Below are 24,309 nucleotides of genomic sequence, written 5' to 3' on the forward strand. Positions count from 1 at the left end.
CTGCTCACGTGCCTTTAGTAGTTGCGAGCCGCTATTGTTGCGCTGTGCATTGTGGGACTTATGGTGTTTATGAATAGTCAGTGTCTGCCCACAGTGGGTTTCGCATATTCGCCATCACTAATATCAAGGTCCACAATGATTAGTGAATTCATTGTAGTGTTGAGGCACTCCAGTGTGCCCCGGAACGATCTGCTGACCTTCAATTTATTCAAAGCGCTGCTGCGCCGTCTTTTCCACAGGCACGGTTTCCTGCTAAGACAGTCCCATTCCTCCTCAGCTCCCTCTCAATCAGCTGGGAGGTGCTCCTTTCCGCGACCGAAGCCGTCGCGTAAATTTTGTAATACAAGATGCTCAGAGTTGAAAGAAACACTCCACAACAGCTGGTCGCACGCAACCTTTTATTGCTTTGAAGGTGGCATTTCCTCCGTTTTTTAAAAACCTTCCACCAACGCGTTTCAGAGCTGTCCGCTCTTTCTTCAGGGTGAGATGGCTTGATGCGATGATTTTCAGCTGCCTCACAGTCTCCTGCTCACGTGCCTTTAGTAGTTGCGAGCCGCTATTGTTGCGCTGTGCATTGTGGGACTTATGGTGTTTATGAATAGTCAGTGTCTGCCCACAGTGGGTTTCGCATATTCGCCATCACTAATATCAAGGTCCACAATGATTAGTGAATTCATTGTAGTGTTGAGGCACTCCAGTGTGCCCCGGAACGATCTGCTGACCTTCTACTACCACTACAATGAATTCACTAATCATTGTGGACCTTGATATTAGTGATGGCGAATATGCGAAACCCACTGTGGGCAGACCAGCTGTTGTGGAGTGTTTCTTTCAACTCTGAGCATCTTGTATTGCAGATTAAAATATGTGTTACTTTGTCCTTTTCATGGCATATGGTAACTGAATGAGTGAAACCTTTAGGCCAATTGTTTAATCCTGCTTCTCACTCCTCTTCTTTCTTTCTTGTCCTTTCTTAGTCTCTTGTACTCTGCTTCTCAGCCTGTCTCTATGATGTTACATTCTTGCTTGTATCCTGTACAATAATTCTTGATTACTAGAATAAACCCACATAAGGACGCAACAACTAAAGGAGTCATCATTTATTTTGTTAAACGTTATACCAATGGCTTAGAGTGGACTGCTGATCAGTGTAGTCTTCTTCCATAGTCTCTCGGTTGACACTCAATGATTTTTGCAACATCACTTACAGAATTCTGCAAGCACCATATTTGAAGTGTCAGATGAGTGTGAATGAAGAGAGTAGCACATAACATAGAACTTAACTTTGAGTGTAGCTATAAAATATGTCACGAATCTAATGCATTGTTACAGTTGTCTAGGTTGCATTTAAACCTTCACACTAAACATTTCATATTTATATTTATTTTAATTTGATTTTTTTTTAACTCTAAGTGAGTAACCAAACTATGTGCAATCATTCATCAACCTCTTATTCCGGGATAAAGCCGCAGACATATTTAGAAAGTCATTTTAATATGCAAATAAAACAAAGATACATAGAACATCGGCTGGGCCTACAGTTTTCAAAGGACTTGTTACCATCCTGGAATGGTAGTTACACCAACCTTAATTGTCGCCTATGCTGATATCAAAATGAAACATTAACTCATCTGCTATGTGCTTGCCCAGCTCTTATAGACCTAAGGATGCGGCTTTTAAAGAAAATTTTTAATAACCTGAATATTCGAACATGCAGGCAAGCAGTAATTCGATGGCTAGATGGATCATCTCCTATGTTGGCTTGTAGGGGGGTTAAATATATGAGGGAAGTACAATCTCTTCTACAACAAGTGGACCCAGGAAACACAGTGAATAGGGAGTGCACACTTGAAAACTATAGCCAAAAAAGAAATGTACAATCAAAATGACATTTTTTATATTGTATTAATTGTAAGGACTTTTGATTTTACCTTGTGAACAATTGAGCACATTACTTATTTACTTTTATCGTTCACTTCAGATGTATGTTGTAATAATTTTTAATATTTTGAAACAATAAAATTTGACTTGACTTGACATTCATCAACCTAGATATGTCAGGTCATGAGCCAGCTCTCTTGGAAATCTCAGAAAAATTGTTGTATGTTGATGTTATGCACGTGATCATAGACATGGTGATGTAGATGTAGATGTTCCATAGGTATTTTGATTAACAATAGCTATGTGGATCCGGAAATATGTAGTCCCATAGGTATTCTGATCCATAGGTGAGACACTGAGAGATATACTGTGAGTTGTCTATTGGCAAGGGGTCATTTGTGACATAATTCTGCACAATATTGAAGAGTTTTGGGGTAATTCCGCATGAAAACAATAAATGGAATTATTTGAGTTATGCCCACCCCTACTGGTGAGTCACAGTATAACTAGCAGTTTTACTTGTTTTACTATTTGAGTGAGTTTAGCTATCTTAGAAATTGTTTAACATTCAGTCATTGGTGCCTTAAAATGAGCAAGTGCTCATTGAATAAACTGATTAATTATGTGACTACAAATGTGCAAATAAGAAAACCTACCTACCAAAGAAATAAAACTGAAAACAATATAAAGTCATATGCAGGGAACTTTATTGTTTTACAGATTACAATAGTGAGAAACAAAAGCACATGCGTGATTTAGTATAAAAAACAAAGACTTTGGTGTACATGTTTTAGCTAACTCCTGAACAATAATAACATTCTTGTCCATGGACAGCATATGGGAAGTCTATGTCCTGTTCAGCTCATAACCAAAATACAACGTGTAACTCCTACTTAACAGAAACGATCTGCAGAGGGCTTGATCTGGAAACCATCTACTATGCAGGGACATGTTCTCAAGCAGGGGGTTTTAAATCATGTGCTTCAGAAGTACTTTGAGTTCAAACGCCGTAATATCAGAGTTTATCTACAGGTTCAAGCACAGGTGGATCTTGCAGCAGTTTAATTCTAGAGTAGACATATTTGGCACACCGAGTAGTTCATGGAACAAGATATTTAACAGTGCTTTGATTTCAAGGCAGAGATTTTTCACATGACTTTGAGTTTATGCACAAAGGTTTCTGGCGTTGTAGTGTACATAAGTGAGCTAGCATTGCTTGATATCTGACTCTAAATACATTTCTAAAGAATGGCATATGAGGCAACATTTCACACCCATGGACAACATTAATCTAGAGAAAAACATGTGATATATTATATGTAAAGTCCCCATCACCCACACCCATTGGAATGGAAACATCTTTCACCCACTGACTGCAATTGAGTATTGTCTACGCAAAGCTTAAGGAGGTAAACTTGAGTTAAACAGAATATGCTGGCCCTCTCAGGCTTATGAAGATATGTCTAGAAAAAGGCTACATCAACTGTCACAGCATTTGCCCCTGCATTTACATCCTGACTGATGTGCTTCTTTTCTGCTGCTGACAGGGATGGGATGGCTTCACCCAGCTGGCAATTGATTTCATTAACTCTTGCCTCAATACTCATGTCAAACTCTTCTTTTTTTGCAATCACCAGGTCTCGGATTGACTTTTGAGCCTCTTCACAACCACTTTGTAGCTTCTCACGCTCAAGCTTGAACTGTGGGTTTGAGGGAGACATGGTGATCAGTCTTCCTAAAGCGCTCACACGGTCCATCAAGTAGCGTTGGGACACCTCGCAGTAGGTAGACGAGATCATGTTGACTAACTGGGCAACACTGCTGGATGCAAATGCTCGGTTGTACATCAGGTCCTTCACAAAGGCATCAGTGGAATAGTTGGGAATGTTCTGCACTGATTTGGCAGACTGCACTAACTCACTGACATTTTTATCTAAGCAGGATTGGATGAGGTTGGATATCATCTGAAAGAAGCGGACCATTTTCTCCCACTGCTCCTTTACCTTCCCCAGAGATTCCAGGCCTTTAACAAGCATATTCTTGGCTACATCAAAATCAATCTTCTCCAGTTTGTAGCTCCTCATTTCAACCAGGATCTTTGTTAGTTTCTCATTTTCTTTTTGAACCTTCTCAAAGGATTCCTTGTACATTTCCTGAGTTCTTTTTAATTGAATTGTGGCTTGTTCTACTCGTGTCTGTGCCATTTGTGCAGAGTAAGTGCCTATGCTGACAGGGCCTTGAGTGCTGGCTGCATTCGGTGGGTTTGTCTGCAAAGGCTGAGCATTAATCGCTGTCTTACAGTATGAATCAACTTTTATTGACTTGCTAATGATTGTGTTTAACTTTGGAACAAGTGATTTCAGGTAACTCTCGTCTGTATTCTTAGATAATGCAACTCTTTCCAAATCTTCACAAAAATCAAGAGCAGATTGTAAAACAGCCTCCATTATTGTTTGTGCTTTACACTCAGTTTCTGTCGCTATATTCTGTAACAATGACATTATCAGCTGTTTTGGATAGTTTGTTGTCACTGTTTTATCATTCTCATTATAAACCATTGCCATGTTAATGGTTTGCCCATTACTATCTATGACTTTTCGAAGGCCGTCAGTGATAGCTATCATCTGATTGGACTTGGTGCAGACATTGACAGTCGCCTGAGTGGACCTCACATCACTCGCGCCAGCAGCATTAACATTACCAGAAGCACTAACAGTACCTATAGACCCAGGGGTAGGAATGTCTGTCATAATCGCCATGCTTACAACTTTAGTTGCAGTGAAAGACAGTGTGTCAAGAACGCCACCCACAAAATTAGCAGCCATGGTTTCCCACACAGAGGGCACCTTCTTCAGAGCATTCTTGTAGGCATCTGCAGCATCCTGTAGTTGTGTCTCAGTCATCTTCCTGTACTCTTCTGCCATTTTTGTAGAGCTGTTTGCGGAGGCTTCTCTTATGGTGAGCTGCTCCAGGGCGATCTTCACATCGGTCAACTTCTTCTCGTAGCCCCTCTTGGAGTTCAGACAAGCTTCAAGCACCTCCTGGACTAAGTGAATGGTGTTAGTAAAGCTTGCCTCCACAGACTGAGCCAAGGATGTGCATTCCCTGGATGAACTGAGAATAGAGCTTAGGTGATGAGGGAGCAGGGCATTAACAGAGGCAGTGGGCTGGAACAGAATCTTCACTACGTCTTTAATGTAACTTGGCATGTTCCCTGAGAGAAGCCTGATCTGATCCATATTTTTATTTGCTGTGTTGAAGGAATTCCAGGCTTTATTGCAGACCTGCATTAGGGTGGCGGCAAAGGACTCTGGGTATTGCATGTGCTTGAAACCACTTGCTGGTGGATTCAGGTTGATAGAGAAGTCCCCACTGGCTGATGAAATGCAAGCCAGCTCTGCTAGGACCGCGATGGACATGGGGGCTGGCATCAGGAACTCTTCCCAGTTAGCGTACGGCTTCATCATCAGCTCGGCATTCATCCTCACGTCCTGGGCTTTGGTGACACTCTTCACTGCATCCTTGAGATTAGCAGCTGATGATTTACAGTCAACTTCCCTCTTACGCCCTGGAGAGAACAGATTCAGAAAAAAGTGACATTAATTGTGTTAAGAGAATAACAGTGATTACAACAATCATCTGGAGGAATATATGTCCAGTTCGAGGGGTTAACACATTCATTCTGACATGTAACCCCCACATATGTAATCTTTAGCTCATGCTGCTCTGCTAATCTCTCTCACAAAACCAGACATCAGATTAGGACAGCAAGAGCAAGGCCCAGCTTCCCAAAGCGCCAGGATACCCTCTGGGTGACAGAACAGCGCTATACAAGTATGCAAATACATACATACATACATACATTTCAAAAGATCCTAATTTGGGAACAAATCTAACCCTTTCTGTAAACTACGTAGTAACACGAAACTATAGGGGATTGAGCAATAAACATATCTCTTTAATATAACATAACTTTCGAGAGTGATCCATTGGCTTTACATGTAGTATTGGAGATGACGGAGTGTGCAATCTCTTCCAGGTGACACAAGGCCACACCCTGTCCAGTAGCAGCTCCCTCTTTGATACCACATTACATAATTGTGTATGTAATTACTAAAATATAGGACAACTGGAAAAATGATGTGTACCCAGGCCTATGTGATTTTATCAGTGAAGGTGAGATACTGCTGCTAGGCCGGTTTCCGTCCCAGGCACTCAACCGAATCGGTTGTGGTCTCAGTCCTAGACAACCTCAGAAAGGGTATGGATGATAACAAATACCAGGCACTGGTCCTCCTTGATCTATCCGCCGCCTTTGACACGGTGGACCACACCATCTTTCTGTCCCGTGTCAGGGCGGCCGGAATCGGGGGATCAGCCTTGGTTTGGCTCTCCTCCTTTCTGAGGGACCGCACCCAGGCAGTGCGACTAGGCAATTTCTCTACCACCCCCCTCCCAGTCACTTGTGGTGTTCCCCAGGGTTCCTCTCTTTCCCCCTTACTTTTCAATCTCTATATCTCTCCTCTTATTTTCGCGCTCCAGCAGCTGGAGGTCACCGTGTACAACTACGCGGATGATCTCCAGCTCATCTTCGATCTGTCCTCCTCTCCCCTTTCGGTCTCTAATTTTCAGTCCACTATGACATTCATCAGGGACTGGATGAACCACAACCACCTTAAGCTGAACCCGGACAAAACCGAACTGGTCCTCACTGGTGGTTCATCCAGCCCCTGGAATTCTCTCTTTTTGTCCCCCTCTCTTGGGCCTGCACCTTCCCCCTCAACCACGGTCAAAACACTGGGTGTTAAAATGAATCATCAGCTCACTCTCCATTCACAAATTAGCTCCGTGGTCTCCTCCTGTTTTCTCACTCTCCGCACCATCCGCTCTGTTTCCCGCTTCTTTTCCACTCAGGCACTCAAGATTATCATGGCCGCCCTGGGGATATCTAGGCTGGACTATGCCAATGCTCTCTATCATGGCATCCCAGCATACAGCTTGCGAAGACTCCAGTCGATCCAGAACCAGGCGGCCCGGTTGGTGTATGGCCTCCCACGCTATCACCATTCTACCCCCCTTCTCAGGGAGCTTCACTGGCTTCCCGTAAAAGAACGTTCCCTTTTTAAGACGGGCTGCATGGTCTTCCAGGCCCGTCAGGGCACTGCCCCCGTTTTTATTTCTTCTTTAATAAAACCCTATGTTCCCACAAGAGAGCTCCGGTCCTCCTCTAAATCTCTTCTTCAGACCCCCCGCTTCAAACGTAAAAAGTGGGGTGGGGCCAACTTCTCCACCTTGGCCCCAACATTCTGGAACTCCCTCCCTGACCATCTCCGCTCTGCTACCCAGTATCTCTCCTTTCGGAAAGATTTAAAAACCTTCCTCTTCAATCAGGCTTTCCCCGCTTAGTTTTTTGTTCCTACCACTCCTGTCTTGTCCCTCAGTTGCCAATCCTATTTACTAGCGCCAAGAAACAGCAAGGTGTACGCTGCGCTTTAGAAATGTTTTAAATTAGAAATGTTTTAAATTAGAAATTAGAAGATTGTTAACTTTGAAGTCATCGCTGTGAAAAACTGTTAAATGTACTAATAGACATCGCCATGCTAAGAGTAAACAGATATATTATAGACATAGACAAATAATACAAGTCCATACAGGCATACTAGACTTAGACATAGAACAAATATTAAACATGCATAGGCAGAGTAGACACACTGATCCCAATTTCCAAAACCATTTTTAACCGCATGCGCGCGGGCGGAATTCCGCCTGTACGCTGAGATTTTAAAAAGCGCACTTTACGTGACGAGCTGGGCTCGTCATGAGCGTGCGAGGAGGCTACCTCATGACGAGCCCAGCTCGTCATCAGCGTGGAAGGGGTTAAAAAAAAGATTTAGAAGTGCAGTGTCAGGATTTACAGGTCACTAAAACCACAAACTGTGACATTGTTGCACAAATCCTACTAATCCCACATGAAGTTACACTATGGCAGCTAAATGTCTTCCAGAAGAATATTCCACACAAGTTGAGGGCAGTGGGAGGTTCAAGGCTTGGTCAGTCTTAAAATTGTATTAATGTCCACATATTTTTAAGAACACACAAATCTAAGAATGTGGCCTATGCCAGCTCCCCTCCGACCCATTTCCGTCCTGATCCTGGTGGAGATTTTCGGACACATGCACGAAAGGATTTAGAATTTCCTAACAAACCAAATCACAATTTCGGTCTTTTAAGAAATGCTAAATTGCTTTTTCAAATTGTACAAAGGCAGATAGGGAATGGCAAAATGTGATTTCTGCGCAGTAGAAACTGCATCTTGCCATTCCCTAAATAACAAATATTTGTGATGTCCTAAGCACATGTGCAAAGCATTTCCTAAATGCAAAATGAGCATTTAGGAAATGCTATTACCATGAGCAATTTAAAAATATGGTGCCTCATTTAAGAAAAGTGACGCATCGCTGCGTGAACACAGCGATGCGTCATTTTTCATTGCGCCCTCCTTGCGAGACCAATGATGCGTCATATTTACAGTATGACGCATCATGGCGCAAGGAGTTACAGATACATCAGTATTTCTGACGTATCTGTAAGCGCAAAAGTCACGCATTGCTGGAATGTGTCACAAAAGTGACGCAACTCCAGCAATGTCACTATTCACATGGGGAAAGCCCCATGTGAAAGGGCTTGCCTCAGTCTTACGCCTGCTGTGAGGCAGGTGCAAGATTTTGACGCAATAGCGTCCTAAAAGTGACGCAGTGAAATCTCATAGATTTACTGCGTCACTATTACGAGGCTTTTTGCGGGGGAACGCCCCCTCTGCATACATTATACCTGACGCAGGTATAATGTAGCGCAGGGGTTTACAAAGTGACGCAACTGCTTAGATGCGTCACTTTGTAAATAGTGCGCAACAGGAGGCATGTTTTACGCCGCAGATGCGTCTCAAAAAGTGACGCATCGGAAGAGCAAAACTGACCCAAGGCCTCATAAATGAGGCCCATGCTCTCAAAATGCTTTGGTTAAAGTGCCATGTAGCACGCACATTTGTATGCTTTATATGTGCACCATTTTTTGAGGGGATGCATCAAGGTGGGCGCTAGGCCCATAGGCACTCATGGTTTTGCATTCCCTAATTTACGATTTCCTGTTCGGAAATTTCACATTTGGAAATGCAAAACTATTTGTACCTATGGTCCCATTGTGACAAATGGTTCAGCATTTTCTAAATAGTGATTTCCTAATAGTGATTCCAACAGACTAGGAGTCAATAGCTACAGAGCTGGAATCGTTATTAGGAATCTCTATTTTTCTACATTTCATTTAGTTTTTCCTAAATTTTCGATTTCTTGTGATTCACTATTTAGGAAATGCAAAAAGGACATTTTGTACATATGGCCCATTCTCTCTCTCTGGGTGAGAATATTTTCCGGGATGGGAAGGCTAGAGAAACACCCCAATATGTTATAGGGTATCAGGTAAATTATTCCACAAAGGAAAATGGCATAAAGAACACTATGCCATTGCATAAAGAAGTTGACAATGCACATAAGCAAATAGGAAAATGCTAATGTGTTCCTCAATCATGCACAGAAAACTGCAAAGGTGCCCAGGTCAAGTAGTCCTAGAGCTGTCCTTGTGCTCCTAGCACTGCCAGAAAAGTAAGTAAATAGTTTAAGTCAGTTTAATTATTTGACCCTTGTGACTTTTAATATATTTAAATTGTAGAGCACAGGTTTCATTTTAATAGACCAATCCTGATATTGTTGAGACAAATTCAACAGGGTAAAACATTAGCAGGTGGTTCAAATACAGCAGACAAACTCTGGTGGCAAGAGGTAGGTGGCTTGTGAGGGTCATAAAGATTCCTATCTGCTGTGGCTACGTTTGTCAGATTTTTTCCAGAGAAGCTGCTTATAATTGCAAAACCTCAATGTTGCTGAGTTTATAAATGCTTTTCTTTTCTTACTTGGATATGTTGTAGTGGTTTCATTTTTGATAATTTTATAAAGCACAAACCCGACCCAATGGTATCTGAGCACTTTGTGTGAGCACCTTTCATTTCAAAATACTTTATTCGGCTTACATAATAGAAAACCATAAAAAGTTGCACATCTTCATTAAAATATACAGGACATATATATACATATCAAAACATACTGCACAAATAGTCATGTTAAAAAACAATATGAGTGGATATGAATACACCTTAGTCAGAATAAGATGTTGATAAAAATACAGATAAAATACGGGAGACAACTTTGTGGAGAAGTGTGGCTCACTGGTTAGAGGAGGCAGACCTGAAAGCAGAGGTCAGCCCGGGACCAGGGTTCAATTCCCGGCTCGGCGGGGTCTTGAGTCCTAAAAATGTCCATGGACTCGACAATTCTCGCTCCGGTGCCTACTCGATTCACGGGTTCACACTCTGCGACTCTGGGCAATAGCTTGCTTAATCTCCACAACGGCCCCTCGCGGCGGGATGCCTGGCTTTCACCTTGCGGATACCCTGCCGGGGTTATCTCACAGGGGAATACCAGGACGGGTTCCCTAAGCAAGCGCTTAGAAACCGCTTGGTGATTTGCGCTATATAAATTCCTGTACATTTACATTTTAGAATTCCAAACAGTTTCTATACCTTAGAGAGCATTTAAAAAATTCAACCCCAAATGGGATACATTCTGGCTTTAGTAATTGTAAAAAGTAAAGGGCTGGGCTGATCTGAGTAAAATATGGCTTTTTTAACAGTGATTATAAAAAGAACCTCCGGGGGGCTTCATAGAAGCTACAAAAAAACACGAAGTGCAGTAGGTCCTGTGGAGACACTCCGTCGCAGCCAGAGAGTGCTAACACTTGACCTGTATGGCACCCCTTCGGGACAGCGAGTAAAAGATGGAAATAATCTATTCGAAACCTGATCAATAAAAAACGCTTGTGGCCCGACAAAGGCCACAGAAGATATGGCTCCATGTCTGGGGTAGTTTTAAGCATCACGAATTTACGGACGCTAGTTTTTGACAGTTCTATCCCATCTCCATTTAATATTTTAAGCATAATAAAAGATTGTTTCACGAAGGCCACATCTACTCTTGCAATAAGATCAGATCTTAAAAAAAGGTCCGGATGCCCCAGCTCTCCAAAACAGCCCTTTAAATATTTTAACCACGGAATGTTAATCATGTGGTCCAGGCTCAAAATTTCTTTCAATAACTCATGAGTAAGGCCAAGATTTTTATTTAGCCAGCTGTTGAGCCAAAAAAGCAATGGGCCCATAGCCAATATATCACAAATGAATGTTAGCCCAATCTCTTCATGAACTATTAGGTTAGATGTTCCTTTAGGTACCCCCATCAACTGTTTTAAGAAATTATTTTCTGCCACCTGAATTCCCTCCAATGCTGCATATTCCTGCAACTCACTACCATAGCTGGCAATCGCTACGCTCTTTGCCTGATACATTTTCAGCTTGGCCGCAATTGGGCGCTTGCCCATTTTTGCAGCAAAGTTGAAAATCGCTGCGTTAGTCCTTGTCACCTCCCCCCTTCTTCTCCGAACTAGAGCACCCCAGTCCAGGTATATCATCCAGTAGGACACCCAGATAGGAAAAAGTTGATGTTATAGGCACTTTTTCTGCGTTCACCTTAAAAGTGTGCTGCCTCTTAGGATGCAACCTTGCATTACATAAGATTTTCATGATCAGCCATGAAATTACGGAAGGTGTGAGCACCTGTTACAATGCAGATGGACACATTTATTTTTATGCAATGGCAGATTAAGAGATTTGCCGGTTCCCTCCTTTAAAGGCGGCCGCTCTAGCAATTCTTGACTTTTAGACAACAGCTAGCAGTTGTTCTGCTGCCATTCCAATGCTTTTACCCAAAGATTCTATGTTTGCTTCTTCACCTATTCAATTCATAAACTGCATTGTGCTGTTCAGCTTTAATCCAAACTAGAGCAAGCAAACTAAGAAAAACGGCAAAGGAGGAATAGATATCTGAAGAATTAACTAATAGGGGACTACTAATTCTCCTATACTGATGGCACTAGTCCACTAATCTACTACTTCATCAATGAGCATACCATCACAAATAATGGAGAGCGTGATTATGCATTGTAATTATCATAATCACATAGAAACATTCTTCAATAGTTTCAGTCAGTTTTAAATTTACATTATACACAAATATACATACATATGTACACAGCTATATACAACACCAAGGGGCATAATACACACAATTGATACAAACAGTACATAATCACAAATAAATCCATCTTCGCCCTTGCAAAAATTATTGAAGCGAATGTTAAGTGTGCTCCTATTACTTCTAGGAAATACACTCCGAGGTAGGCAGACACAATTCGTTCAAAGCAAACAATATGAAACCTAAATATAAAAACTGTGTCAAAAAGATATAATTTCACTTTAATTTCTAGTTGAAATGAGACTCCTCTTTATGGAAAGTGCCGACGCGGTCTCTTGTCGGCCTTCCAACAAATCTGGCCTCCACAGGACAGGGTAAAAAAAACAGCAGTAGATCCAATCTGGTGGCACCCTTCACACTTTTATTAAGCAAACTAGCAATTCTTATCAATTACGTAGTACGTCTGTGAGGTTCACTCTCACATGTAACTATCAATGAGGAAATAAATCCCAGGTACAAAGAACTGTAACAACGAACAATTCCAGTCGCCCATTCACTCCGGGCGATCTGCATTCTACACCGCGGGTCACTGGCGTGTAAACGCCGAGGATCTCCTCTCCTAGAAAGAGGATCCACCTCTGGATTTCAGGGTTATTTTTTCTGTGTTATGGTAAGCCTCCAGGGATCTTTTTTGGTAATCGTGACCCCCCTTTGAATTTTAATATAAATATTGGCATTTGTATGTCCATCAGATTTTGATATTGTATTGGTAATTTACCACGTGCAAATTACCTTAGTTATTCTTAAATGGTTATCAGAATGTATTATGCCTTTTAAAAAAAATCTTTTAAGGTCCACACACAATTTTGTGCTATCATCATACACTATGCAGGGTACTGTTGCCAAATTCAAACATCACTGACAAACATGATTACTTGTGTTAGGAAGTATCAGTGGTTTACTGTGCTCATATTCTTGAATCACAATATGATACAATATTTGCATCCAAGATGGGGGAAAATGTAGGATATTGGTTGAGGGGACTGTAAGCTGTTCTTAAGCAATGCCCGGTGCACAGACATAATATCGACTCCAAAATATCGTCTGGACAGAATATCGAGTTTTAAATATCGTTTGGAGAAAATATCGACTAGACAGAATATCGACAGCCAAAATATCGTTTTTAAGGTAAGTGAAGTAATATCGACTGTAAATAATATAGACAGTGAAAATATCCAAGTATATAATCTAGATAGTAAAAAATATAGTTTTTTAAATAATATTTAATTATTTATAGTGTGTTTATGTTATAATATGTGTGAAAAGTGTCAATTTATTTTATAATTATTTTTAATTTTTTTTTTAATTATTGTGTAATTTAATTCTGTAGCGGGTTGTGGGTTTATAGGGGAATAGGGTGGGAAGTAATTTAATTATAATTAATTAAATATGTAAATGTATTAATTGGTAGTAATAATTAATTAATTGGTAATTAAATAATATATGTTAATTATTTAAAATTTAATTGGTAATTAATTTTATTTCATTGATTAATTGCTAATTATGTCAATTAAAATAATGTATTTTCTCTAGCGGGTTGTGGGTTTATAGGGGAATAGGGTGGGAAGTAATTTAATTATAATTAATTAAATATGTTAATTTAATAATTGGTAGTAATATTTAATTAATTGTTAATTAAAAATATTTGTTAATTAATTAAAATGTAATTGGTAATTAATTTTATTTAATTGATTAATTGGTAATTATGTTAAATGAAAGGGGTATTTTTAGGGTTCAGGGTCAGTTTTCAGTTTTTGGGTAAAGGGGTATTTTTAGGGTTCAGGGTCAGTTTTCAGTTTTTGGGTAAAGGGGTATTTTTAGGGTTCAGGGTCAGTTTTCAGTTTTTGGGTAAAGGGGTATTTTTAGGGTTCAGGGTCAATTTTTAGTTTTTGGGTAAAGGGGTATTTTTAGGGTTCAGGGTCAGTTTTCAGTTTTTGGGTAAAGGGGTATTTTTAGGGTTCAGGGTCAGTTTTCAGTTTTTGGGTAAAGGGGTATTTTTAGCGTTCAGGGTCAGTTTTCAGTTTTTGGGTAAAGGGGTATTTTTAGGGTTCAGGGTCAGTTTTTAGTTTTTGGGTAAAGGGGTATTTTTAAGGTTCAGGGTCAGTTTTTAGTTTTTGGGTAAAGGGGTATTTTTAGGGTTCAGGGTCAGTTTTTAGTTTTTGGGTAAAGGGGTATTTTTAGGGTTCAGGGTCAGTTTTGGGTTTTTGGGGTACATATACAATATTGCCTATTATTTAATTAAATTTTGTTACTATATATATATGTTTTAAGAAATATGATTAAAAAAATATTTTTTTTTTACTTTCATTAAATATTTAATTATTAAAAGTTATTTTAAGTATTGTTAATTATATTTTAGTAATTAAATTTTTATATTAATGTAATTAAACATTGTTTTTAGTAAAGTCGATATTTTTTACAACGATATTTTTGTAAACGATATTTTGTAGTCGATATTTTTGTACTTACCTGTTTGTACATACAAACTCGATATTTTTGTAGTAGATATTTTCTCCTCGATATTTTGGGTACTCGATATTGTGGTAGTCGATATTCTTTCAGTGATCCGCAATGCCCATAATCCTTGTTAGGGTGAAACACAAGTGTTACTAAATCATCATGTGCTAAACCCTCTGGTCGCTTGGCACAAAATCAGTTAGGTAAAAGTTACAGGCAATGTGTAAAGTATTTATGCAGCACTGAGACAGTAATAGAGTGAAAATCTTACTCTAGAAAAATAACACACAAATTTACAAGCCATAGAGAATAATATATTAGACTTATAAATAAAATGACTCTTAAATTAATTAAATCCGGTCAATAGACCTGGAGTTATGAATGTTTAAAGTTTTAGTGAAGCTTAGTGCCTAAAAGATCAAAGCACCAACCTTGGGCATCTGGTAGTGCAAAGTCAAAATTTAAGGCCGACCTCAATGGAGAGTATGTAGATATAAGAGAAGGATTGGACCCGGCCTCAGCTTAACTTTGAAATGAAAAGAAAAGACATTTTGGAGAAAAATGTCAGAGAAGGTAAAATCAGTGGGACAGGGCATCTGGAAGAGCTGCTTGACAGGATTTGTTGCCATGGACAAGAACATGGAGGGAGCTATCATAAAGTCAGGCAGATTAATAATGAACATCAGGTGGTTCTGCAAAAAGGTAGAACTCAGTCTGCTGTCTTTACTCCGGTCACTTTTTAGCAAAAAACATTCACAAGTTTTGTTTTTTGGTACCTTTAGCACCTCTTCAAAGGGTCCAGGACTGGGCGGGCACCACTTGGAGGGTAGGACTTACTTCAAGTTGAAACCAGGTACAGTGTGTAAGTGGTTGGAGCTTTTGGATCCCTGTAGCTTAGAATCAGAGGGAAGCCAACGATCCCTTGCAGTCACCCTTGCAATCCAAGGATCAAGAACTAAGTTAGGCCATCAAGCAAAAGGGCAGACCTCTGCAGGTTCAAGGCAAGGTATTAGGGGACTTATTCTGGTAGCAGCAGGTCAGTCCTCTTAGACACAAAATGGGCCTCAAGCAGCAGGATCGTCCTGTGAACTACAAGGCAGTCTTTCTAGGGGTCCTTCACAGTCCCAGGAATGATCTGACCTTTTGTTCTGTGAGTTCAATATGTATATATATTTGGTGCTTACTTTTAAGAGGGGAATGATGTCCTGCTTATTCCAACTGATTCTGGAAAGTTCCTCCTTTTCCCTGCCAAGACTACACGATGTCTGGAGTGACAAAAGACTGGTGTTAGGTTACTTTGTGAGTGTTTTAGAGGCTGGCTTTTGAAATGTAACTGGGGCCAGGAACAGAGGATTTAAAATGACATTTGAGCTGAGACCAAACATGATATTTGTACTTGTTCCTTAGCCAAAGTTATCACGTGTTAAAGGTAATAAGATAACCCACTGTTATCCCAAGGCAGAGGTAGGCGTGCAGTAGTTAAACAGCAAATTGAAGAGTTTTTACTACCATGATGTGTAAAACTTGAAATTACAAGTTCCATCTTTTACATATAATGGATCCTATCCTGTGTGCTATTCAGGGCCTACTTTAGGGGGACTTATATATATTAAAAAGGAAGGTTTTTAGCGGCAGTTCTTAGACCTGTTTTGAAGTCATAATTCAGTGGATGGCACAATGTGTTCTGCAGGCCTACTAGTAGCATTTAATTTTCAGGCCCTGGGTACAAGTATTAACATATACTCGAGACTTAAAAGTAGGCAAATTAAGTGTTTTGAGCAGATAGCAGAATTTAGTACTGGTTAGTGCCAGCAAATACGAAATCCAGAAAATAGGGATTGATGAAGCCAGAAAGTTTGGAGATGACCAAGGAGAGAGAGCCAAGTGAAACTATTAGCATCTTATTATTAATGGTATTACGATTATTATTATTAGAGATTTCTTAGCCATCATACCCTTTACATTTTCTTATCAACGCAAAGGATAATACACACAGTTTGAAGAAGTATCCTAATAGGAATCACTTTGTAACAGTTTAGCAGACAAGCTGCTGAAAGTAAATGTTTTGGTGATGTGCCAGGATAGATTTAGTAGCAAAAAAGGTCGAAGCAAGGAGCCAGGTGCTCCCCTAATCACCAATGAGTGACCCATTTGGGCTTAATGAGATTATAGAGTGGAACAGGATTAAGCTGTAGGCTTCTATAAATTAGCCCTCTGCTCTTTGGTGTCTGCCGGGGCTCCGGTGGACTGTCCTGCTGAATGGCAGGTGCCTGCTGTCATTTAACATACCGCAGAGGCAAAATGACCACGTGTTTCAGCACTTATTGAGCATACAGTAATTATACACTAATTGATTTAACATTTGGATTTTGACGCTTCCATCTGGGCATGATGATGTATTGACAACATCTTATATATGGTAAGGGTGTTTTTATGAGGATACTGCATTGTTGAAACAAATTGAGTTTTGATCTTTAGCCCTTTTTTTGTTGAAAAACGTGATTAAAACACCATTCCAAGATGGAGGCCAACGACCCTGACGCTGGTCATGCGACTACCGTCACCTAGAGTCTATGCGTCCAGGAAGCTTTATTTTTGAAGGGAGGGGCGTGCTCTCGGTACAGAAGGAGACGACGTGCTCCGCGTGGAACCCTACGTTGAGGAGTAGGGTACCCGGGCTTTGAGGTGCATATGCTTATTCTCTATCCGATGGCAGTTTGAGGCAAACTAGGCACTGGTGCACCCTTCCAGCAACTTTGTTACGCCAGCGGAGGGCAATTGCAAAACATGGAAATGCAATCGATCTATGTAGCATAATAGCACCGATCACATTTTTCTATTTAATGTATGGTACAAAGGAGATGACGATTTTACGTGGTATAGATGATTACGATGAATGTTGGAGATATATGTGTTTCACTTGTTCATAGGGATATAGGAGTGGCCACACGATATAGAGGCATTTTAAGAAAATAGGGTGTACATTTCATACTACTATTGTGTCTCTGAGAAAACGGACTCGGGCGAAACAGAGTCACAATTAGCGCACAGATACCTAGCTACTCCATTACCTGAAGTGGCTCTCCGGTGCCTCACGATCACCATTGGCCTGCAAAAAGCATTAATATAGGAATGAGCCACATTACCGATTTTGTGAGATCATGCAGAGTTTTGGTCTTCATGAGCGCAGCAAATGGGCAAATATGTGTCTATACTCAAATAATCAAAGAACGAGTATTGCTGATATTTGTGTCTGTGTGTTGTTTTGTTTTTCATGTGTCTTCCAGATTGATGATCACAATCGTTTGGGCCAAGATTGCATTAAGAAAAACTCATTTTAGGAGTATTATGTTATGCTCACCTCCCTCTGAAGCCGGTATGAGTGAAGAGGGCTGCGAGAGGGTAAATATCATGAATTTGGCAACTTACATAAGGCTTTGAAAGGTGGCATACTGGGCTTTTAATGTTTTTATTATTGTGCTTTCCTCTACTTGACAGTCGACATAGAACAAAGTGTCTAACAGTGGTGCGGTGACAAGGTATGTAGCCCTGACGAATTTGCCGAACGTTTTAAGGCAGAGAAACATGTTGGCAATAGGTAATGGTATGCGATGGTAGCTACCAGCCTTTTTTATTCTACAGATCACGCCTGATAATTAGGAATAAAGTTGCAAAGAGGTGTGCCTGTTGATTTAATCACATTTTTCTGTCACAAGCAGAGCTATAGTTACTGCTAATGCGCACGTTTCACTTCTTGGTTGTTTTTTTGTTTGGACACATTCTTGTTTCGTTTTTTTAACTGAATGATGACCAGTGATGAGAAAAGGGACCCAGTCTGGTGAGTACTTGCCAGTTACCCCGAGGGTGGTGTTCCCGTGAGGTGTCATTCTTTTCTCCACAAATTTTTTGCAGATTTTTTTTTTTGTGCAAAATTCCAATTTCATTTGGTGGATGCACTGTGCAGATTAAGGGTGCAGACATACTGTGTTGTTCTATGTGATTGTCAAGAGACATTGGCCAATATATTCCCTTTTTAAAAAAAAATTCTTTAAAATATCGGACATATTGCAGTAAGATACCCCTGAAAAAATGATAGTGGATAGGGGAGCGCAACAGTAATCATTGACATGAGACTGATCTGTTGTAAGGCATACTGACATAACTTACGCCCATAAGGCAGGGTTTTGTGGTTGTTGATGATTTTTGAGTGGAGGGCAACCCTGTTCTTTCTTTTCCCTCTGAGCTCCTCTTTGTGATAGACTAAAGCACTACTCCACCATACCCAGCCACTCTCTATATTCTTTAATCTATTATATTTAATCTAATGTATTCATGCTCCTTAATATCTTCAAATGGCTCCCAGTCAGCACCAGACGAACTGTTGGACTACGGCAACACATTCTATGTAGGAATCACCAACCCATTGTGAAGAGACTGCAGACCATACATAACTCAGTTATGAGATTCATCCTTGACCATCCCAAAAGGACCCAAAAAACCCAACAACACAACAAGCTCCACTGGATCACCATTTACAAGATATGTCATTTCAAGATGCTGATCCACACCTGCAAAGCACTTCACAAACATGAACCAGCATACTTGAACTACCGTGGGAATGTCCACCAACCTGCCAGACAACTTGCTCTGCCTCCCTCTCCCTCTTACATCCCCCACATCTGCTGAAGTGACAGTGGGGGTATCTCCTTCTCCTACCTCACTGCAAAGTCCTGGAAGAGCCTCCCCTTCTCCTTTTCCCAATTAAAACAGACAGCAAGCACATGTATGTGCTGACCCATGACTGTGATGCTAACCCACACTCTTGCTTCTAGAGAGGACAGAGTGAGTGTGAAAATTGATGAGTTATAACTCACTATTTGGAATGCACAATCTCTCGATAGACCTAAGAATACATCAGAAATGTACACTTCTTCACCAGTGGCGCAACAAGGAGAAACATCTTTATTTTACCTTGTTGTTTTCTAAATTTCATTGTTTTGCACTGTGCAGCACACTTAGAAAGAAAAATGCCTCTGAGGATGTTTTTTGCAGGAAGGTGCTCCTTCCTGCAAAATAAACACTCCTGCCTTCAATTAATGCATGCACCCTTACACCATGGTGAAAGGATGCCTGCATTGGGGCTAGGCAGCTGTTGTGCACCATTGCAGGCAGGGGGTAGGAATTTGCCATATAATGTTAAATACAACACATTTCTTCCTTCTCCCTTTCATATAGGTTTGCTGTGTTACGTTGCATGAAGTATAGATATACATGGCCCTTAGCCTTGTAAGTGTCCTGCATACTTTTTTTTTACACTCCTTCTTATCGGCCCAATATATTTGTGAATGGGCATAACAAGACAAACAATCTTGCCCTGGGACTGATCATTAGCTCAGCAATTGTATCTAATTGGCAGAGAGTCTCCTGTCAAGCAATTTTCCTACATTAATTACCTCTGTCACTTTAGCAAGAGGGGATCTCTGACCATTGTTTTTGTATTGGGGACAGCAGGGTTCCAACTTCGCAAATGCTTCTAGTTGAGCTCATAAGACAAGGCTACCTACTGCAGGGGAAAGGAATTGCCTAGAAATGGGGTTTCACACTTGCAAGTAGTCAAGCAAATTCACTTTGCCTTAGCGGCTAGGAAAAAGTACTCAAGGTCCCTAAAAAACGAGGTTCAACAGAAATAACCAGCAAGAATGTACTGCAGTGAGGATACTCCAATGTTCCATTGACAATGCTGCAGTGAGCAGGCAGTTTACTTACCTATCCCTGGATACATAAAACACAATAGTTGGCCAGAAGTGCTTTAAGAAAAGACTACTCAATCCTAAACATGGGCACCACTTGTTACAAATCATGATTCTCCTAAAAAGGGGTAAGTAACATTGGTCTAGCAGGTGCAGTGCACCAGGGTTCAGATTCTATAGGGGCCTATTCCTCTGTGTTATTTTATACTACTACCTGAGCAGAGCTCGAATGGGCCAATTTCCTTGCTTCCCACAGGGACTGTGGAATACGTCCTTCGCTACAGCTTTCAGAGTATAAACCCAAGAGAAACCAAGTTGTTAGTCATAAAATTTGAGGCAAGTGTTCAGAGAGCTTGCTCGGGACGCAGGCAGAATGAAGGTCTCAAATGAGAAACCGGTATGTGCTTACAGCTTTCATTTTTCCTGGTTCTATTAAGGGAACACCTTTGAGGCTCCGACAGCAATCTAACAAACATGAAGTGTATGACAATTCACAAGCTGGTGGACATATTTTGAAAAGCCCTTGAACATCATTTACAGAATTGGTGCAGAGGGGAGATACGTACAATTCAATACTTGAGCCAGTGGCATCACCTTTCAATCACACCTGCATCATATTATCTGACACAATATAAGTTCTTGAAGGGCCTTTGCTAGGTAGTCATTTCAGAATGGCTACTGCTACGTTAGCTTTGAATTACCAAACATAAACTCTTCAGGGAATCAACCTGCTAGGAGGTATATACTTTATTTCTGTGATGCACCCCAATTGCTTAAGTAAGTACCCTATAGGCTGTGACTGATGAGAGACACACAGAAAGCCAATGGAAGGGATATTTCCCTGTGAGAGATGAAATGCTTCTATTGACAGATACCTGCTGGAGGTTTCAAGCCATGCAGTGCAAGTGTTTCTCACAAACAGATGTGTTTTCCATACTAAATTGGCAGAGAACAGTTGGGCATGATGGCAGAGTAATAAGGGAGTGAATGCTGCAGTGATCCTTCTAGAAGTTCAACTTGGAAGACCATGGGTGGGTGCCTTTTACCCTGTGGGGTGGTTGGCATTAAGAGTACACCTCCTCACAAACTGGTAACCAGAGATTATTAAATATTTTGACCAAGTAGAGCAGAGAGCACATAGTGCAGCATTAATGTTCATTGTTGGGAGCAAACACGCCCACATTATTTGAGGATATAGCGAAAAGTAGCTTTACCATATGACCTTATAGTTAAGACAACTCACCCCACGCAATATATTGAAGATTTTATCTCTTGCAAGCTGGGGTAAAGGTTATATTCATCCCAATCAAGAAGAGGACCATAATGTGAAGACAGAGTTGTACCCAAACACCAATGTAGAAAGGACATAAAGTGGATAGAGGTGGAGATGGTTGCACAGCCCTTCTTTAGAAACAGGTTACCCAAGAGATGCAACCCTGGGCCCCATGGCCTGTAAACCATCACACTGGCAGCTGGCACAGGGAGTCATCTTTGAGTTAGAGGTGGGACCAACCTACTGGTGGTCCTGACCTTCTGCTCACACCGCTGATGCCCATGATGTTCACTTGGCTGTGACTAAATTGTCACATAGTGCACTAACAGGCACTATGTGCTAGCCTTTTTAAGAAAACAAATCCATTGCACAATTGGTTGCACTATAGTATGGAGACATCCTTAACGTAGAGAGCTTTAGCATATGTGGAGTTTGGCATTGATTTCACAAAATTTAGAAGACTTCAAAAGAATTACTCAACCACCCAACCTATGATCCCTTGTTTATAGTACGGTTTGTAAAGCTGAGGTGGCCTCTGCCTTTTTGCTGTGGGAGGAGAAGATGTCCAATAGAGTCATGATCACCACTGTCACTGCAGGAAATTACAGTTAATCACAATAAAAGGTAGAGTCCTGCGTCCGATAACTTACAGACAATGTCAACTGGGCCAGCATAGGAACTTTCAAGGATGGACAGCACAATGACCATAGAGTATATTAGTATTCGGGGCCCCATGGTGCCGGGTCTGATGATCTGCTGTCCAAGTTTTCTTCCTGCGGAGGATGGCAGAGAAATATAATTTTATCACATGTGTAGTAAATACAGACAACTTAAGACCCTGGATATCTGAAGCTACAACAATCAAGACCAGGAGCATGTCTAAAACGTGAAAAGCTGTGAAAGCCTTCATATAAAGGTGATATACAGATTTACAATAACCACTTACCTCCACTGCCTTGGTCTGCACTGGACCATATGTGAAAGTGAAGAGTTAAAGAGATGCAGTGTAAACTTTTATAACAAGACAGGGTTGTGTAATGCTGTCCACATAAGTTAGCAACTTGACACTAGATGTGTGATATACAAGGCATAGCCCATGTAGCAGTAAGATGTGTGGGCATGTCTTAAGGTTCAGCTATTTGCTGGCACCATGTTGACAGAGAAAGGCATTTGTGGAAGATTACCCTGGGGTCATAATTAAAAATGAGATGTCTACAAGCATAAGACACACTATTCCAAAAAAGAAAAACACCTATGAACCTGTAGGCTGCCTGATAAATAACTACTATAGATTGAGTAGACCAGACAGGACAATCTCTCGGGTTGAAAAATGCCTATTGTCAGCTTAGCAAGATCTTGCAGTAGCTTCACACCTGTCTAATGCTTAGCATTGTTTGGTATTATTGTTACTCTCATTTTCTTTCTTTTTATTCAATGGCTTGCCTTGTCCACCATGTGTTTTTCCCAGCCCTTTAGCATAGCCTCATTACTCGTGTTATTCTACTGCTCACTTTCATGAGAGCTGAAGGGCATATTATATATGAGAGGTGTTAGCCGCCTTGGCTTAAAACCTCTCTTCACCAAGGATATGGTGCAGCCTAGCGTTTCCCCCTGCGTTTCCCCCTGCGAGTAAATGTTACTGATTCGGTAATATTCGTTATTACCAATTCGGTATTTACTGAATTGGTAATAAGGAATACCTTCCCATTCATTCCTATGGGCCTGGAGGCCCTTAGGAATGAATGGGAAGCCATTCACTATTACAGATTCGGTAAATACCAAATCGGTAATAGGGGGAGCATATTCAAAGATGGCAGGGTGTCACATTGACACCCTGTTGCACCCCTGAATCGTGAATGTGTGCACATGTGGCGCACATACATGCCCTAAAGGAATGTATGTCTGCCACATGGCACTTTTAAAAATTGCTTTTTAAAAGGTTTTCGGTATTTACCACCAACTTGTAGTTGGTGGTAAATAACGAATTCTTAAACCAAAAATGCACTCACTTGAGTGCTCCCTACATGGGTTTTAAGGATTCGGTAATTTACCGATTCCTTAAATTAAGGAATCGGTATTTTACCGATTCCTTAAAATAACGAATCGGTAAATTACTGAATCCTTATAATTTCTAGACTCTCCAACATCTGCTCTAGGAATACTTTTACAACTGACATGTTAGAAGAAGGCAGTACTAATCCATCTTAGTGGAAATACAGTGCATTGCAGGAGTGCACTGGCATGTTAGAAAAGGGCGCAACTAAGGCCCATTAGTGGAACCGAAGTGCAATGGAGGAGTGCACTGACGTGTCAAAAGAGGGCAGTACGAATGCGCCTTAGTGAAACCGCAGTGCAATGGAGCACTGCTGCTTTTGAATGCCATGTAGACACCAATACAGAGCAAGGCCTCTCTCAGCAGAGCAGTAGTGGTGATATGGGCACAGTGTCACCGTTCAGAGGGGCAGGGTGCCTAGAAGACAATTGTGTTCCCAATCATGGAGACAAGTATCCTGTAGGCCTTTGGTGCTGTGGGATGAGGAAGTTAAAGAATGTTGCATGATCTATGTAGATAGTGTCAGGGGTGTTGAATGCCAGAACCTGAGCAGCTCTCTAAGGGGTTACATGGCTGCAAACTGGAAACCCTCCTGAGCAAAGCAGGGGTGCCGCAGCGTCCGTGTGTGCTGTTTACCATCTGGGGCAAAAAGTGAGCAGGTTCCCTTTGCGGATTTGCCTGGATTGTATCATTGAA

The 24,309-nt window shown here is 40.9% G+C and overlaps 1 protein-coding gene across 1 annotated transcript; it reads right to left on the minus strand.

The window, feature by feature from the left end:
- Positions 1 to 2,566: 2,566 nt before the first annotated feature.
- On the minus strand, positions 2,567 to 22,329 carry LOC144817786 (uncharacterized). The gene is made up of 2 exons (XM_078674601.1): positions 22,211 to 22,329; positions 2,567 to 5,449 (listed from the first exon to the last, which is right to left on the minus strand). Exons 1-2 carry the CDS (start codon positions 22,293 to 22,295, stop codon positions 3,345 to 3,347), a joined length of 2,190 nt encoding a protein of 729 aa, XP_078530727.1. The 5' UTR covers positions 22,296 to 22,329; the 3' UTR covers positions 2,567 to 3,344.
- Positions 22,330 to 24,309: the final 1,980 nt, after the last annotated feature.

The sequence above is a fragment of the Lissotriton helveticus genome, chromosome 2_1 (genome assembly GCF_964261635.1).
Source record: "Lissotriton helveticus chromosome 2_1, aLisHel1.1, whole genome shotgun sequence".
NCBI classification, from domain to species: Eukaryota; Metazoa; Chordata; class Amphibia; order Caudata; family Salamandridae; genus Lissotriton; species Lissotriton helveticus.

Excerpts from the sequence above, each read along its gene's own strand:
- LOC144817786 (XM_078674601.1), bottom strand. The coding sequence starts at position 22,295 with ATGGGGCCCCGAATACTAATATACTCTATGGTCATTGTGCTGTCCATC. Across the intron at positions 5,450-22,210 it reads TGGCCCAGTTGACATTGTCT|GGCGTAAGAGGGAAGTTGAC; the intron begins GTAAGTTATCGG and ends TGTTCTCTCCAG.